Below are 19,406 nucleotides of genomic sequence, written 5' to 3'. Positions count from 1 at the left end.
TGAGTTGAATGAGATTTCCAAATGGTAATCTAATTTTAGTATTTCTGAGTGCTATTACATGGTCAAAATTGGGTCATTTGCCCTTAGTTTGTTTTTAATTTGCCATTCATCAATCTATGAAAAGAATTTGGGAGAGAAAAGTCCTTTACAACCTTTAACCTATTAAGAAATGACTAAGCTACCAAATAGGAAAGAAGTCTGTTACTAAATATATGTTTCTTCCTTCTAATCTCCCAAGTACTGACTTCAGGACTAAATTCTTTCTGAATTGAACAAGTTACAGATCATCTGTCTACACTGCCCCAACTTGGTTACACAGTGAAAGAGGAAGATGAGAAGGGGGTGGGGGGAAGTAAATGAGAGGAAAAAATAGGGAAATACAAATGTACTTGGTCTCTTCATCTAAAAAAATAGAAAAGAAAAGCAAGAACTTGTCTGTATTTGGACTGTTGCTAATCTGGAAATCTGTTAAGTGTTTCTTGAATTGAAAAAATAAGCCCAGCCCTGTTGATAAATAATTGAGCCAGGACACAGTCCTGTTCATGAAAGGCAACTATGATGAATAACCTGCAAAATACCCATTGGAGGAGGGGAAATACACAGAAAGGAATGCACCAGAGAGGAGAAATGAAAGGGTTGGACAGTATACAAATCTAAATTCCAAATCTAAATTCTGTAATTCGGAGGCTTGCTAATGGTGAGGAGAAAAAAATACTTTAACCATTTCATATGTCCCCCATTAAAATATAAGCTCCTTGAAGAGCTTTTATAAAACTCTTTTTTTGTGTCCTCAGGCTTAGCATGGTACTCAGGATGTAGTAGGAACTTTTAAAATGCTAGGTGATAGATTCTAGTTTGATAGACTAATTGAGTACTGATGGTGCACTTTTGATTTATTTTTCTTTTTGAGTATCTCAAATCATAAATTTAATAAAATTAGAGAGAAATACTTGATTTATCCAATTTCAATAGAAATTATTTTAATGGCTATAGTTACATGCATAAAATGGTAGATTTTGATTTATAAATGGATATAATAGAATCCCAAACCTGCTCAGAGAGGTTACTTATTTCAACCAGCATATGAAGAAGAATGCTCTCTAGAAATGAGATAACAAGTGGTCATCACATTTCATATAGAATACCTCTTGTGCTGAGAACTTGCTGTTTCTTAATCGAGTCAATTACAATTTGGGAATGCTCTAAGTGTTAGTAAGTATTTATTGCTGTTGTTGAATCAAAAATTGGCATCTCTTCAACATCCACTTTTCATAGTAGGTGCTTAGTAAATGCTTATTCATTGGTTGATTTTTCCTGATTTGAGTTTTGGGAACTAAGTTCATTAAGTCACAGGATCATAGAGTTACTAATCCAACACTCTCATCAAAGGCCAAAAAAAAAAAGCAGCTTCAGAGAAGTCAAATTATTTGCCCTTTGACCATCTCACAGGTAAGTAAGTGGCATTGCTAAAAAGCAGAACCCAGGTCGTTTGACTCCGAAAGCAGTCCACATTCACTTCATCTTGACTATTCCTTCTTACTTCTAATCCAGGAATTCTTAAACTAGGATTGATGGACTTTTAAAAAATAGTTTCATAACTCTATTTTAACATAATTGGTGGGCTTTTTTTGAATACTACGTATTTTATTTTGTGCATTAAAAATTATTATTCTGAGAAGTGGTCTGTGGGTTTCACCAAATGGAGAAAAGGGTCTTGACCAAAAAAAAAAAGTTAAGAACCTCTGCTCTAATCCTTCTTTCATGTCAGTCCTTCAAATCTGTGAAAATGATTAGCATGTCATCACTAATTCCCCTCTTTCCAGACCAAACATTGCCAATTCTTTCAAGCAATCTTTATATAGTGTGGTTTCCCATCTAGTTTTACCATTTTAAACACTGTCTGCATGTGCTTCATTTTGTTAAAGTCCTTTCTTATATGTGATGCCCAAGACTGAAAATAATATTACAAAAGTGTTTGGACAAAGGCAAAACTCAATGGAATTATAACCTGCATGATTCTAGACACCATATTTCTGTTGGAAGAAAAGAAATACACCTGGGGTGGGAGTAAGAAGACCTGGGCTTGACTGATGATTCTGCCCTTACTGTCTACTTTGTGATGCATTATTTATAATAATAATAGCTAACATTTATAGAGAGAGCTTGGGGCAGCTAGGTGGTACAGTAGGTAGAGTGCTAAGCCAGGAGTCAGGAAGACCTGAATTCAAATCCAGCCTCAGACACTTACTAGCTCTGTGATCCTGGGTAAGTCACTTAACCCTGTTTGCCTCAGTTTTCAAATCTATAAAATTAGCTGGAGAAGAAAATAGCAAGCCACTTCAGTATCTTTGCTAAGAAGTCATGAAGAGTACGACTAAAATGACTGAATGAACAACAAAAAATATACATGGTGTTTACTATGTGCCACAAACTAGGCTAAGCACTTTACAATTGTCTTATTTGAGACTCATAACAACTGGGGGAGACAGGTGCTATTATTATCCCCATTTTACAGTTGAGAAAACTGAAGCAAACCAAGGTTAAGTGACTTGCCCAGAGAATAAATATGAGTCTGAATTTGAACTCCAGTCTTCCTTACTCCTGGCCTAGCACTCTATCCACTGTGTCACCTACATTATCTTGGCTTCAGTTTCCTCATCTTTAAAATAAGAAAGTTAAACTAAATGATTTCTAAGATTTCTTGTAGTCTCAAATCACAGGATCTCATGACACTAATCAAATTAACTTTTGTGGCTATATATCACATCAATGACTCCTTGCACTGGTCCAGGAGCCTTTTTCAGCAACAACCCTGAAGGTCTACAGGAACCATGTTACTGCCACTGTTTTGAAATTTTCATGTATTGTGCGCTTTGCTTCGTTTTGTAGAAGAGATCCTAGGCAGCTACTTGTACAAGTGATCCTTTGTTGCAATTGGTCAGATTGAGAGAAAGAGATAAAGTTTGTCCTCCACTGAAAGAAGTATCTGGTAGCTGAGTGACAGGGAGGGAATACTGAGAAAAAGAAATCTCAGGATCTTGCTTCAGCAGGAGACATGTCGAGCTAAAGGAGGAGGTGAGGTGAAGGTATTCCTTCAACTGTGCTTGCTTAATAAGCTTCATGCATATTAACTGACATACCCTGCATAAAATTATCCCTCCATTTTCTGATCATGGGTTCTATGTCGAAGTATGTTTGGGAGGAGGAAACACACCAAGGAGAATTATGTAATGGAAGTGACAGAAAAATTGCAATCCTGAAGACTGGACCAATCCTGCTTCTGAAGGGGGTTCTTAAACATGTTTTTACTTTTCTTTGTGCCTGTTCTCTGTGAACAGCACCCAAGTCCCCAGAGGTGTAAATAAACTGCCTTCCTCTGCCCACTGGGTCTTTGAGTTATTTTCATGAGTGGTGCATTTCTAACAAAACCTTACTGCCTTATCACTAATGGACTAACCTTGGTCCTGTGACTATTGCATATGACACCAGCTCAACCCACAATCACCTTCACACACACCACCATGTCCCCAGCCAAGAAAGTTGGTCCTGAATAGTGCCTGTACTTTTCTGGTTGGTTAATGTTCTGAGAGCTCCACTGTGTATCTCCAACATCAGGTAGTCTAGGCTTCCCAGCCACTGCACACATACAAATGGCTCATTGTTCTTCTATGTAACCTTTGCCTAATAAATAGCCCATTGGTGCTATTAACAATTGAATGGGACAAAACCTTTCAACCAAAAGAGCCTATCAACTTTATATCGGTGAACCAGTTAGCATATAACTGAATCAGACAGCTAGGTGGTGCAGTGGATAGAGCATCAGTGCATGAGTCAGGAGGATCTGAGTTCAAATCTCACCTCAGACACTTGACACTCACTAGCTGTGTGACCTTGGGCAAGTCACTTAACCCCAGTTGCCTCATCCTGGGTCATCTCTAGTCATCCTGATGAATATCTGGTCACTGGATTCAGATGGCTCTGGAGGAGAAGTGAGACTGGTGACCTGCACAGCCCTCCCTCACTCAAAACAAAGTCAAGTGTTAAGTCATATCATTATTTCTCTGATGGCATGGTCTTCTTTGGCAATGAAGGATGAACACATACATACAACTGAATCAGACATTTACATTAAGATTATTGTATTAAAAAAGCCCTCAGGTTTTTTGTGTTCTTTTCCCCCCCCACATAACCTGTTATCTTATAATGTTATTTTACCCATCCTGTACTAATGAAGCTGATGCGTTGAATCCAAACTCAAGAGCTGGAGACATTTATTCCCACTGAATTTCATTGTATTGTATTTGTCCCATCATTAAAGACTGGTAGACTTTTCAGCTACTCAAATATGAATATTCCTTGTGCCTTTCTATCTCCATGAGTGTTTATTCTGCTCCTCTTGAAATTCCCTCCCCATCCTCTTCATTCATTTAGTTCATACTATCACATAACAATACTATTTCTATCTCAATAGATAGATAGACAGATAGATGACAGATACATAATTGATAGATAGATAGATAGATAGATAGATAGATAGATAGATAGATAGATGATAGACAGACAGATGATAGACAGGTAGAAACAGATATAGATATCCCCCTATTTCACAATCAGATAAAGATAGAATATATAATTACTATCCCTATTATATAGATTATAGAAGAATCAGAAAAGTTAGCATTAGAAGGACCTTGGAGCTCATCTAGTCCAAGATACACCTTCTTCACTTTTTACCCTAACAACCCCCCAACCTTTGCTATTTTTAAGATGTTCAGAGAAGTCAAATGACTTGTCATGGTCATATAGCTAATAAATATTGGAGTTAAATCTGGTGCTATATTGACTTTATGTCCTTTTTCTTCTTTTTAAAGTCTAGTTCCAGTTTTACCTTCCCTACAGAGGAGACTTTCTGTGACAATTCAACTGTACCAAGGATAAGATCACCCTTTGAATTCTCATGGAATTGATTGTCTTTCTGCTTGTCACATATACAGTGCTATATTCCTATTCATATATAGGTGGGGCTAGATGACAAGAGATTCTATTGAACTAAAATATCTTATACTTGGGTTAAAAAAATCTGAAGTACAAAAAGAGGGAATCAGAATCAGATAGCAACTATAAAAGGTCTAGTATTTTAGTGGACTGCAACTCTAATACAAATTGAGTATGATATGTCAGGGCAAAAAACTAATTCTAACATAGGCTGTATTAAGAAAGGGATAGTGTCCAAGACTAGGGAAATGACAGGCCCACTGAACCCATTCTTGGTCAGGACATATTTGGAGGATTATATTTTGTTCTGGGCACCACATCTCAGCACCAAAGAGAGACACTGACAACCTAGGGCATGTCAAGAACTAGATGACCAAGATGATGAGAAGACTAGCTGAAGAAGCCTGAAAAATAGACTTCTGGGGAATTTAATAGCTGTCCTGAAGTATTAGACAAGTGGTTGCCACATAGAAGATAAATCAAAATTGTTCTGTTTGGTCTCAGAGGGCAGAGCAATGGGTGATAGCCACAGAAAATTAGATCACAACTCATTAAGGGAACAATTCTTAATATTTAGTTATAAATAAACACAAATATATAAATATAAATATTAAAAAGCAGAATGGGATGCCTTGGGAGTGCATTCAAAGACATTCACAACCTGGATCCTTCTATCTTTTGAGTCTTCTAACTCAATGATTTTCTACTCTCTCCCTCCTCTCCCTCCTTCTACCCCAGCTTCATACTTTTCTATCCAATGATACTGGCCTCCTTCCTGTTCCTCCCAGAAGACACTCCATCTCTAAACTCCAACTCCAGGCATTTTTATTGACTGTCTTCCATGTGTGAAACACTCTCCTTCCACATTACTGCCCTCCCTGGCTTCCTTCTAGTCCCAATCAAAATGCCACCTTCTACAAAAAGCCTATCCTAATTCCCCTTAATGTTAGTACCTATTACTACAACTTGTTCATACATAACTATTTGCCTAAGGTCTACTCTATTAGACTGTGAACTTCTTTATTGTGGGAACTCTCTTTTGCTTTTCCTTATATCCCCAGTGCTTAGCACAATTCCTGACATACAGTAAGTGCTTAATAAATGCTCTTTGTTGACTAATTCTCAACTGGTTGACTGGTCTTCAAAGGTTGGCTAGCCATCTATATAAATTCTTATTGACTGGAATAGATGGTCACTGAGATGAGATCTAACTGAACTATGAGATTCTCAGTCTATGAACAATTTCAGAACCTCTTTTCATTTCTTAGTTTTGTGACTGTTGTAAATTGCTTTCATTATCCACCTCCCTTCTTAAATAGCTTGCCAGCAAGATTGTAAGGGACTTGAAGGTACAGTGGCAAACACTGAATAAATAGGTTCACTGATTTTTCTTGTTAACAAGTATAGTTTTTTTTAATTGTCTCTATCATAGGTAGGCACTAAATTAAAGCTGCTAAATCCCATAAGAGAAGCTGTTATTTTCTTCAAAATTACAAAGTTTTGATTGTCGCTCCTCTACCTCAGAAGAGCCTGGGCAATTTTGTAGTTTCCCCTTTACATATTGTTTCTTGGTGTCTATGAGGGTTTATTCAGTCAAAGAATTCACCAAGTTAGCCTGCTTGATTCCATTAGGGGCAGAAAATATGGAGTGAATATTCGTCACTCGTAAAATAATCATCATTTTCTAAGTCCTTTGTATTTAAAACAATGTAACTCACTATTCCTCAGAAAACAAGTCATTAAAGATATATTGAGTTTACAGCATTTGTTTCAGCCTTCCCACATTCATTTAACTAAGACCTACCCATTCCTAGTTGGGGCAGCTAGGTGGTGCAGTGAATAGAGCACCAGTGCTGGAGTCAGGAGGACCTGAGTTCAAATCTCACCTCAGACACTTAACACTCACTAGCTGTGCGACCTTGGGCAAGTCACTTAACCCCAATTGCCTCATTCTGGGTCATCTCCAGTCATCCTGAGGACTATCAAGTCACTGGATTCAGATGGCTCTGGAGGGGAAGTGAGGCTGGTGATCTGCACAACCCTCCCTCACTCAAAACAGTCAAGTGCAGGTCATGTCGTCATTTCTCTGATGGCATGGTCTTCTTTGGCAACGAAGGACAAACACAACTATTCCTACCTATTACTTAACTTCTACTATTCTACTTACAATGCCACCCCCTCCCCTCCCCTTACTGCAGGCACTTCTTGTTAGGGGTATCCTAACATTTTCCTTACTAGTCACTCTGCTTCTATTCTCTTTCACACCCTTTCATGCCTCATATTCTCTCTTCTTTCTCATCCTTTACATACCTACCAAAAATCTGAATATGTTATTCATCTTCCTACTACCATATAAATTAAATTCTTTGTCCTAGCATTTAGGTTTCTCGCAATCTACTTCCAATCTACCTTTATCACCTTTATTGAAAAATTATCCTAAAGCACTTTGCATCTTTTCTTTGCCTTGATCACATCCTACTTGTCTGTGTTATGTCATATGCCCCCTAACCCAGTAGAATATAAATGCTCCCCAAACCAGTAGAATAACATATATCATATGATCTCCCAATGGAGTAGCTTGCAAACTCTCTTCATTAAGTAGGACATCATATGCATTCCCCCAACGCAACAGAAAGAGAACGGGAATTTTAGGTTTTTGATTTGTTTAGGTATTTGAATTTTCATATCTCTTGGTCTTTGCAAAAAACTGGAACTTAAAAATGCTTACTGAATGAATGAATATTGAATGTTCTCCAAACACACATTTCTATTAGAAGACAGAAAGCTAAGTGACATATTAACAATAGGTGTATTGCAAAGTGCTTTGTTCCTTCTCATTCCTTACCCACCCTCAAACTCCCACAGCTGTAACCATTACGGTTATTTAGTTCTACAGAGCCTAGAGTTTCAGCATCAGAGAGATGAAGGATTTCTTGAGTTGGGGCAGGGCCAAAGGGGTGGTGGGACAGGGTGGGAAAGGGTGGGAGAGTAATCCTATTAAACATTTCTTGGGCTGGGTCACAACATGCCTAGTATTTTTACTCCCTTCTCCTCCACGCGAAGATCAACCAGGCATATGACCATATGGATTTGATTATGTATTTGGAATTTTTCAAATAATGTCTATAATATATGAATTGCTTTGCAGATTTGGGTTCTCAGGAAAACTAAATAAAATAGGTACAAGAAGGAGATTCTGAGGATATTACAGTATTGCAAACCCCCTCTCTGATTTCTACTAAATTGACCCTAATTTCTTTAAAACTGTAGGTTCTGAGGTTAATGACCACTTTCTTGGTTGAGTCCACTCATTTGCCCTGACTTAATATGCACAGTTACTGTTGAATGGCAGCATATGTATTATTCAAAGAGAAAATTGTCAGAAACATTTCCTTAGGCATGACAGTTTGCCTCCTCCCTTTTCATTCCCATTCGTTAGTCTGTGATGTAGACTAGAATCATAATCAAAATCATAAAATGTCATAGCTGGAAGAAAAGTTAGAAAGAATCTTACCCAGCTCCTGGAGGAAACTCAGGCCAAGAGAGATGGCGTGACTTGCCCAGATTACATGGCTATTTATTTAGTAGCAGAATCAGGACTAGAACTCAGATATCTTGACTTCCAATCTATTCTTCTAGAACAGTGTTTCTCAAACTTTTCCACAGCTGGAGAACCCTTTGGTTTAACAAAAATTTTGGCAGAACTCTTGTAGTAAAAACATCTAAAATTATTATTGTTATTAATGCTTACTAATGAACAACATAAGGTTCATTAAAAAAAAAAAAACAGATTGAGGGGGTGCCCATCAACTGGGAATGGCTGAACAAGTTGTGGTGTATAATTGTGATAGAATACTACTGTGCTATAAGAAAGGACCAGTGGGATGGTTTCAGAAAAACCTAAAAAGACTTATATGAACTCAGGAAAAGTGAAGTAAGCAGAACCAGGAGAACATTGTATACAGTAAGAGCAGTATTGTAAGGATGATCACCTGTGAAAGACTTAGCTACTCTGATCAAGACAACAATATGAGGCAATTTCAAAGAACCCATGATGAAAAATGCCATATGCCTCCAGAGAACTGATGAACTCTGAGTGCAGATTGAAACATTCTTTTAAAATTTTCATTTTTCTTCTTTTTTTTGCAACATGGCTAACATAGAAATATGTTTGGCATGACTTCACATAAATAATTGATATCATACTTTTTGCTTTCTCAATGGATGGGGGAGGAGTACGAAGGAGGGAGAGAACTTAGAACTCAAAATTTTTGAAAATGAATGTTAAAAATAAATTTTAAAATTAAAGGAAAAAACTTGGGGTATTTTGGAGTTCCTTGAAGCACAGTTTGAGAAACACTGATCTATCTCAAACATAACCCTTGTCTATATTATCATAGGTTCACAATCTGGGGCTCTCCTGGATACATACACAACTGTGAAAAACCCATACTAAAATCAGCATATAATGGGATTGGGGAATTGGAGAAGTCTAGAGAAGAATACATTTGTTTTTTAGCTTTCTGAAGAAAATCACAGAATCTCTAGTTAGGAGACCAGTCCCTAAACTAGAATTTGCTCTACCACAAATCTAACAAACTGGTTATCAAGCTTGTGCTTAAAACTAACCCTTCTGGGTTACACCATTTCGTTTGTGATGCCTCCAATAGTCAGGATTATTTTGCTTGCCTTAAGTCTACATTTCCTTCTTGTAGCTTTCATACATTGTTCCAAATTCTGTTCCTGGGTCTAAGAAGAAAAAAAAAAACATATCCCCTCTTCCAAGGGGTAACTCACAGGAACTCATCATTCTGTAAGATCAAATCAGCATTGGTATTCACACCTTACTAATACTCTGTGCTTTTTTGAAAGAAGAGTAAAGAACTTCTCAAACCTCCATTTAATGGGGGGATCCAGGGTGGTTATGTCCTCATTTCCCACCTCTGTGCACTGTTCTGGACCTCCTCATGCTACTACACTGCCTACCTTTCCTTCCCCCACTCATTTTCAGCTCTCTTTTGTTTACTGTCTTTCCTCCATTAGATTTGTAAGCTTTTTGAGGGCAGGGACTGACTGCCTTTTGCATTTCTTTGTATTCTCAGTGCTTAGCAGTGCCTGGCACATAGTGGGTGCTTACTTAATACATTTTTATTGACTGATAGCCCTTCAAATAAATATTTGAAGGCCGTTATCAAACCCTCAAATATCTTCTATTTTCCTGACTCAACATCTCCTTCAATCCTTTGTCATTTAGCTTACAGAAAGCTACTATACTTGATTTATGGAACCATGTTCACTGAATTTCATCAAATATGATAATTTCCCTAAAGAGTTTTTGCAGACCTAAAGACATTATACATTTGTGAGCTATTATTATTATCAATACTATTTTAGCCATTAAATTAAAAAAAAAACTGGCTTAAGGGATTATAGTTGTGGATCAGGGCAATATACTATGGTAGTCATGAATTCTGATAAATTATGAACTCAAAGAAGGATAGAAAATTTTAAATATTCTATTGCTAATTTCCTTAAAAGAAAAGACCTTGGATGTGTGATAGGTGGAGCTTATAAAAAGCTCAAAGAAATCTAGAACTCATGCTCATTAACTAAGAATAAATAACATTCACCTGTAATCTGCATGAAAACAAGCATAAATAAATTGGCTGCAATTGTTCCTTTGGGAAACACAGAAATGATAACAGTTCACATTTGAGGGTGCTTTAAAGTTTTGCAAATAGTATCCAATTTGGACCTCATAACACCTCTATGACAGAGGTATTAGTATTCACTGTGCAGAAGAGAATAACCATACAGAGATATTGAGTGACTTTTGTAGATCACATAACAGCAAATGTTAGAAGTTAAGATTCAAACCCAAGTCTTCCTTAATACAAGACCGTGAGCAGTCTATCCAATCTACTACATACAATGCTTTATAATAATGGTAACACTTTTGTCAGAAATGAAATAAAAAAGAAAGTTAGCATTAAATTTCTAACTAAAAAAATGTTGAAATTAAAACATCTTCAGCTTTTTTGAGAAAATGATTTGCAAACTTTCTAAATGCACAGACAAAAATTGCAAATTAAATCAAAAGAAAAAGGAAGATAATACTAGCTCCTTTTAAACCTTTTGTTCAATTCTTATTCAACCCATTTTTTCTTTTGTTTCTTTCCTGGTCAAGTCCTTATTCACATGGATGTTTTACAAAGATAGGATTTGGGATGAAGGGGAAATATAAAAATTGATGTTATCATTAGAGAAAAAAATAGCTACACAGTTCTATGAGCATTCCAAGTGAAGTTCTTGGGCATATCAAAACCATAATCACTAAACTCTAGGGTTTCTGTGATACTCTTTTACAGTAAATCAACAAGCATGAAGGGAATTAAAAAAACATAACAAACATTTTTACAGGAGCAAAATGGATCACTTGACTTACTGGCCATGCATTAAAGATGGTAATGTGAACCCAAAAGGGATCTATGCATTCACAGAAGTTACTTGGTCAGCTACTATGGTTAATATTTAGACTCTCTTTTAAATCAATAACACTCACTCTGATGTCCTCAGTCAAATACATTCCAGTTTAAAAAAAAAAAACAACAACAACAAATAAGAGTGAAAATGAGTCAGTCAATTTCCTGCCCCCAAATTTTTCTCTTCTGAGACATGGCACAAGTTATACAACAAGAATTAAGAATTTAGTTGGTCATTTGGCAAATTAGAGGGCTGAACCCTATATACTCTGCAAAGAAATGTGAAGGGTGACTGGTTAAGAAGCTGTCCTTTTCTGACAAACTTCAGATCTCTCTGCTTATAGAATGAGTTGAACATATATAGGATTATAGAAAAGTAAACCTGTTGCCTTGTAGTGATTTACTTCTGTCACTTTCACGCATACTGTGCCACATGTATTGATGGAAAATCTGAAAAGGAATGTGTTCATACATGGTAAGGATGATTATACCACCCGAAGAGTAAAGGGAAAAGGAGGGCATCTGTAAGGGGTAGGAAATAAAGAAATTTTAAAAAAATAATTACTGTAAATTCCTGTCTGGGTATATGTGGTAAAAGAGGGGAAAAGTGGAATTAATGAATCCTTATCTTAGTATGAGCTTATATCCATTTTGCATATACTCATTCATGTGCATTTTTTTGCTGTTGTTTAGTTGTTTTTCAGGAGTGTCCAAGTCTTCATGACCCCATTTGGGGTTTTCTTGTCAAAGATACTGGAGTAGTTTGCCATTTCCTTCTCTAGTTTATTTTAAAGATGAGGAAATTGAGGCCAACAAGGTTAAGTGATTTGTCCAGGGTCATCATCGAGTAAATATCTGAGGCCAGATTTGAACTCGGGAAGATGAGCTTCCTGATTACAGGTCTGGCACTTTATTCCTACCTCATCTAGCTGTCCTCATTGATGTACATACTCTCTCCTCTAATAAAATATAAGCTCATTTGCACAGGAATGCCTCATGTTTGTCTCTATATTCCCAGTGCCTCGCATATAGTAGCTGAACAATAGATACCTTTATAGATTGGTGATCTCTAGCCTTTTATGCTTAGCACATGACCATTTTCCTTGTGCATAACCCAGGATGCACTGAGGTGTTCTGGGATGGGATAGGATGAATGGGACGCAGGTTGCTTTAAGCATTGGCTCTCCTTTCTCACTGGCTTGCCCATCATATTTTTCACTATTTCTCAGAAATGCAGACACATCACAAAATATAAAGAAAAGAAATAGCTAGGAGAGCAGTGCAGTTAATAATGCATCTAGCCCACTTCTGAAATAGTGTTCTCTGTGCCTTCTGCATTGCAATTCTACTTTCTTGTCTCCTACATTCATTTTTAAATGTACGTTCCATAATTTAATTTATATGCCTTAATTTAGGTCCAATCTTTGGCGGCTGCCAAATGATGACTGTGCCACTCTAGCCAAGTCATTTAATTGTTCCATGCCCCCAAGCAACTCTTTAAAAATATAAACTGCAAAGGAAGTGTCATCTGCATTCATAGAAGGAGTTAGCTCATTCAGGGTTCCCTACACCAATGAAATCACCCTTCAGATCCAAATTAATGTAGAATGGGCCACATTTGGCTGTTACTAATTTCTTGCCTTTAAAAATTAATTTCAAGCTGTTATGGAGAGGAAGATGAGACTTGTATAGCTTGGGGAAGAATGCTGAGGGTTTTTGCTCTTAGTGGCAGCAGTAAACTGGTCCCAGTTCTTTTGTGTGACTGAGGGATTCCCTGTTTATGTAAGAGGTGCTTAATTCTGAGCAGGCTGAGGGTTGGGGAAAGACGTAACATTCAGCCATCCCTTGACTTCTCACTAGGAACTGACTGAGTCTTTGCAAGAGTCGTCAATTATAAAGGAAACATGTTCCTTCTAGTTTTCCAAATCTCTTCATGTCAATTAAGGAAAATTCATGAAATCACATCTGGATCAGAGATTATATTTTCTAAATGCTCTAACTCATAACATTGTCATGCTTTTTGAGACAGATATAATATGACAACTATTAGCCCTTATAACATTTATTTTAAGGTGTTTCTTAAGAAATGAAGTTGCTATGCTATAGAGAAGAGAATACATTACTACTTCATCTTTATTGTTGTGTAGCTGTTTCACTCGTGTCTGACTCTTCGTGATCCTATTTAGGATTTGGGGGTTTTTTTGGCAGAGATGCTGGAACGGTTTGCCATTTCCTTCTTCTGCTCATTTGACAGATGGGGAAATCAATGCAAACAGAAAGTGATTTTCCCTGGGTCACACAGCTAATAAGTGTCTGAGGTCAGATTTGAACCCAGGAAGATGAGTCCAGGACTGGTACTCTGTCCACTGCACCGCTCCTACTTTGTTTGGACAGACTAATCTAAAATAGAATGAGGGGAGAATTACATGCATCTCCCTGCTGCCTATTCATGCTAAGGCGGATTAAGTCTTTAAAATGTTATTTCACACTCATTCAGGCAGCTACCTTTCTAGAGATGAATTTCATCCACCAGCATTTTTATATCCACACAGGTGGTACCAGAATAGACTGTGATGCTGATGATTTGGATTATTTGTTACAGTGTCATGAAAGAATAAACATGGTGTTTTATTGCTCTAGAGAAAGGAAGTTTACTAGTACATGCAGAAATTAATTTTTTTATTTGTGCATGGACCCTTCCCAGGTTCACTCAAAAATCCAGTGCCTGGAGAGAACATAGGGTGAAATATTTCTTTCCAATTTCAGGTTTCTCTCCAAACTCTCTGAGGAAGTTCCTCAGCTGGAGCAGACAATGGCAGCCACTTAAAGACCTTCTCTCTCAGTACATATATTCTTTCCCAAGGAGGTCACAGAATTGTGCGCTAGACTTGACATGTTCCTCCTCATGCCATGGAATGATTTTGTGCAAAAAGTGGGACACTTCCCAGCCCCCAGCTGTGGTCGGTCAAATATCAGTGCATTTTACGGTTCTGTTTACAGGACGTATTTAAGAGTTTACTTAGGTTTTGTGGCTCTGCCAGGGTCTGAATAAGGATACTTACTCATTATTTCAACAGCTGTTAACTTTTATGTTCAACAGCAGCTTTGACAGGACTTCTTGGACAAGCAGCTCCTGACACAAAATAATAGTTTTCATAGAACTCCCAGTCTCTAGTATTGTGAGTATCTCAAAAGTTGGGAAGGAATACCAACAAGCCATGGGCAATGAGAAGAACAATGAGGGCTTCTGATCAATTTTGCCCAAAGATTTTAAAAGAAAAGAAAAATGTGTAACAAAAAATGTAATTGAAAAAAATCTGTTCTCTTTACTGCTACTTTTCAATGTAATCCTCTCATCAAACTGAATTAGAATCAGAAAACCTGAAGGGACACTGTTTGGTTCTCTCCTATAATTTTACGAATGAGAAAGCTGAGGCTCAGAGAATTTAAATTACTTACTCAAACTCAAGTAGCTAGTTAATAGCTTATAATAATACTCTGATATTGCCACCACCCCAGTGGCCCACATTTCCTTATGTCAAGACTACTGCAGCAGTCTGTTGGTTGGTCTGCCTGTCACAAATCTCTTCCTACTCCAGCCCATCCTCCATTCAGCCATTTTCCCTAAGGTGACCATCCAACCATGTAACCCTTTCCCCCAATTTCCCTCTCCCACCTCACTCCTCTGCCCCCCACATATGCTGAATAAACTCCAGTGGTTCCCTATCACACTTCTTGTTCACCTGTTTCAATCTTATGGGACTCTTCATGATTCCATTTAAGGTTTTCTTGGCAAGATACTGACGTGGTTTGCCATTTCCTTCTCCAGTGGATGAGGAAAACTCACATAACCAGGGTTAAGTGTCTTACCCAAAGTTGCTCAGCTAGTAAGAGTCTGAGACCAGATTTGAACTCATACTACAGAACAAATATAAACCTCAGTTTGGCATTCAAAGCTCTCCATAAACTATACTCCTCCTACCTTTCCAGTCTTCTTACATCTTAACTCCCCAACCCAGAGACACTGACTTCCTTGTTCTCCCACAAGAAACAATCACTCAGCTCTGGGCACATTTACTGGCTGTCCCCCAGAGGGCCTGGGATACTTTCCCCACTTATCTTTGCCTCCTGCCATGCTGAAATCTCTCCTTCTACATCAAGTCTTTCTCAATCCTACTTAATTCTACTGCCTTCTTTCTGTTGACTATTCTTTGTTTCCTCTGCACCTGTACACAGTTGTTTGCATTTTGTCTCCCCCATTATATTTCAAGCCCCTTTCAGGGCAAGGACTATCTTTCCTTTTGTATTCCCAGGGCTTAGCACAGTGCTTGATATATTGTTCATTCATGTCTGACTCTTCAGGACCCCATTTGGGATTTTCTTGGAAAGATACTGGAATGATTTGCCATTTCCTTGTCCAGCTCATTTTACAGATGAGGAAACTGAAGTAAACAGGGCTAAGTGACTTGCCCAGGGTCACACATTTAGTAAGTACCTGAGGCCACATTTCAACACTGATCTTCCTGACTCCAGGCCAGGTGCTCTATCTACTGAGCCACCAAGCTGCTTCAGGAAGTCTCTTTTACCTGTTTTTAATATTATCCCTAGTACTTAGCAAGGTGCTGAGCGCATAGCAGACACTTATTAAATGTTTACTGATTGAATGATGAAGCAAGTGCTTATTGACTAACAGCGGACCCGAGCATAGAATACCTGTTCACATTTGTTGCACTGGTTCCTTTTATCATTAATGCCGTTCTTAAAAGCAGGCACAATATTACAGAATCCCAAGCTACACATGTCAACACAACAAGAAACAGTACCTGCACAGTACCTTTCATAGCAGGAGGCGTATACACACTCTGCTTCCTCTGCTTAGGAGATGCATTCTGTGACTGAGGACAAAAGAGAGAGAGAGAGAGAGAGAAATGCTTAACAAATCTACATAGATTGAAACCCCAGCAGATCTGTGTAGAAAGGATCAGTGGCATGTTTTTTAGCATGTCTCTGATGTCCCTTTGCAACCTGATAGAGATTTTATCAAAAGTAGTCTGAAACAAGGGCATAAAAGCAGGTAGGTGTTACAGTGGATTTAGCACTGGCCTTGGGGTCAGAAGGACCTGAGTACAAATCTAACCTCTGACACAGACTAGGCTCTGTGACCCTGGGCAAGTCAAACTCCCCTAGCTTTAGTTTCCTCATCTGTATAAAGGGGATAATAATAGTACCAATCTCCCAGAGTTATTTTGATGCATCAAATAAGATAATTACAAAGTGCTTTGCAAAATTTAAAGTGTGATATAAATGCTAGCTAATATTATTACCTACCAGTACAGCTCATTCTACTTTCTGAATAGTGTTGGTTGTTTTGGTTGCTTAATTATTTCAGTCTTATGGGACTCTTCATGACCCCATTTGCTATATCTTTGGCAAAGATATTGTAGTGATTTGCTATTTCCTTCTCCAGCTCTTTTTACAGATGAGGAAACTGAGGCAACCAGGGTTAAGTGACTTGCCCAGGATCACACAGCTAGTAAGTGCCTGAGGCCAGATGTGAATTCAGTTCTTTCTGACTCCAGTCTCAGTGATCTATCCACTGTGCCACCTAGTTACATGAAGCAAAAATCTGACTTTCTCACTAGAACTACCTCCCAGATCTGCCTTCTGAAATGAGCAGAATGAATCCAATCCTGCCTTTGTGTAACATTTTTCCAAATAAGAAAAGGCAGCTATTGTGTCTCTATGAAGTATTCTCGTCTCTAGGCTATACAGTCCCAGTTACATCCCCTGGTATGATCTGAAGGATCTGCACCATTCTATTAATGTGCTCTAGTTTTTCCTTCCAAAAACGTGTTGCACAGAACTGAAAACTGTATTTTGGCTTAGATTTGATGAGGGCAGAGTCCACTGGAACAATCTCCCCCTGAGGCCTGTGTGTATACCTTATTCCTGGCTTTTTTTGCAACCTAAGACCACATTAACTTTCTAATCAGAAGTCACATTATTGACTCATACTGAGCTCACAGGCCACTCAAACACTCAGTTCTTTATAATCACCCTAAATGTGTGTCAGTGACATTAAAAGCTTAAGAGAGATTATCCAGAAGTGATAAGGTATATTTTCTCATGGCAAGGCAGCCTGGGAGGTCAGTTTTGAAAACTTGTTCCCCTAGGAAACATCAGAGCTAAAAACAATCATCTTTCTTTTGCTTCTAGCTCTGATGTTTACAGAAAACAGAAGAAAAAATTGTAACCTAAAAAAAAGAAAAAATTGGGGAGAAAAAACAAAAAGGTAACAAAATAAAGGACATCTCCTTATGGGGCTTCCCAGGAACAATGAGGTAATCCCTATCTATAACTAGCCTGAAATTACATGAGCAGTCGATCTCCTCATTTAGCCGAAATAACTCAGTCAGGGGACCATTCTTTGTTCTGGTCTCCCAACGTGTACTTTCCTTTTCCTGACAAAACTTGCATTTAACAATCCCCTTTCATGGGATACAGGGTCAGGCTTAGGTTACAGAAGAAGGACTTTGGCAAAAACAGGAACTCACTTCAGCCTGGAAACTAGAAAAGGTTCTCTGGTGATTTTTTTCAGATAAGAAAAGAAGAAAAAGTTAAGCCTTCTCTTTCAGATGAGCCAAAGAGTACTATAATGACTTCTCAATTTGCATTTCAAAGTCCAGGAGGTAGGTACCTATGTTAATGAGGCTGGGTTTCCAAAATGTTTGGGTGTTTGTGTTGTTTGAAAAATCCCAAGTCTGCATATGTTTTTTGCGGGGGAGAGAGCCCAAAATCTAATCTGGAAGAAATTTAGGTGAGCCAAAACCAAAACAAAACAAAACAAAATTCAGGCTGCACACATTTCCCCTTCTTTAACCTTAATATGTGATCTTTGGCTTTCTTGTATGCTTTCTTTAAAGTATCACACAGAGCATCAGGATGGCTGTATTTATATGATGGCAAAACAACCCATTGAAAAGTGAAAATCGCCATTAAGTCAACAAGTTATTTAAGCTATTTGAGACCAGCAAGTAGCCTGACACATTTATTTTCCCCATGGATTTTAATGTTTGCTTTGGCATCAGACCTAAGACACAGTCAAGCATAGGAAAACATGGTGCATACTCATTGGCCCGCTCACCCATCTGACTGGGCAGAGATTCTAAAGCTTCAATCATATCTGACCAACACAACAAGCCAACTGCTCCACTCCCCCTGGCTTGTCATAGCAATTGCATAGTTCCTCCATAAATATATCCAAAAACTCAAGTGAAAGTTGGGTTCTCTAGAAAATTTCTCCTTGAGAATGATACATACTTGTCAAGATTCCCAGGAATGTACCTGGTTCTATATTGGCCTAACCAATGCCATGCGTAACTATGACAGTGATTTACTATCACTATTATAATTACTACTACTACAGTGATTTTCATTTATGATAAAGGGGACATGTCTGAAAGTGAGAAAAAGGCCTAAACTTACCTTTCTAAGTTCATATTGCAAGAAGAAAGGAAGGGAAACCAGCCAACATTTACCAAGCACCCATTATGCATCGGCCCGGTGCTAAGTGCTTTACAAATATTATCTCATTTAGGTGGTATTATCATTCTCATTTTACAGTTGAGAAAACTAAGTTTAAGTGCCTAGGGTCCTGAAGCTAGGAAGAATCTAAGGTTAGATTCTTGACTCCAGATATAACCCTATCCAAATGTTGCTGGGGGGGAGGGAGAGTGGGGTTATTTCCAGACATCCTAATCCATCCCTTGCCACTGGACCCAGATGGCTTCAGAGGAGCAGGTAAGGTTGGTGACTCTGCACAGCCCTTCCTCACTTAAATCCAATTTACTTGCAATTCATGGCATCACCTTCCTGAATTCATGGTCCTTTTGGAGAATAAGCGATAAACAGCTCTATCCACTGCACCAC

The 19,406-nt window shown here is 38.1% G+C and overlaps 1 protein-coding gene across 3 annotated transcripts in view; it reads right to left on the bottom strand.

The window, feature by feature from the left end:
• Positions 1 to 19,406, bottom strand: part of PPP1R1C (protein phosphatase 1 regulatory inhibitor subunit 1C) — a 190,120-nt gene that overhangs the window by 71,003 nt on the left and 99,711 nt on the right. For 2 of the 3 annotated variants that reach the window (XM_072612573.1, XM_072612571.1), the window contains exon 4: positions 16,312 to 16,372. In XM_072612573.1, the coding sequence (XP_072468674.1) occupies positions 16,312 to 16,372 (61 nt within the window). Of the gene's footprint in view, positions 1 to 16,300; positions 16,373 to 19,406 lie in introns of all 3 variants that reach the window. The other variant, XM_072612574.1, reaches the window with a different exon arrangement.

The sequence above is a fragment of the Notamacropus eugenii genome, chromosome 5, assembly GCF_028372415.1.
Source record: "Notamacropus eugenii isolate mMacEug1 chromosome 5, mMacEug1.pri_v2, whole genome shotgun sequence".
NCBI lineage: Eukaryota > Metazoa > Chordata > Mammalia > Diprotodontia > Macropodidae > Notamacropus > Notamacropus eugenii.
The sequence above is the reverse complement of the archived record's forward strand: the minus strand, read 5'-3'. Positions and strand labels throughout refer to the sequence as shown.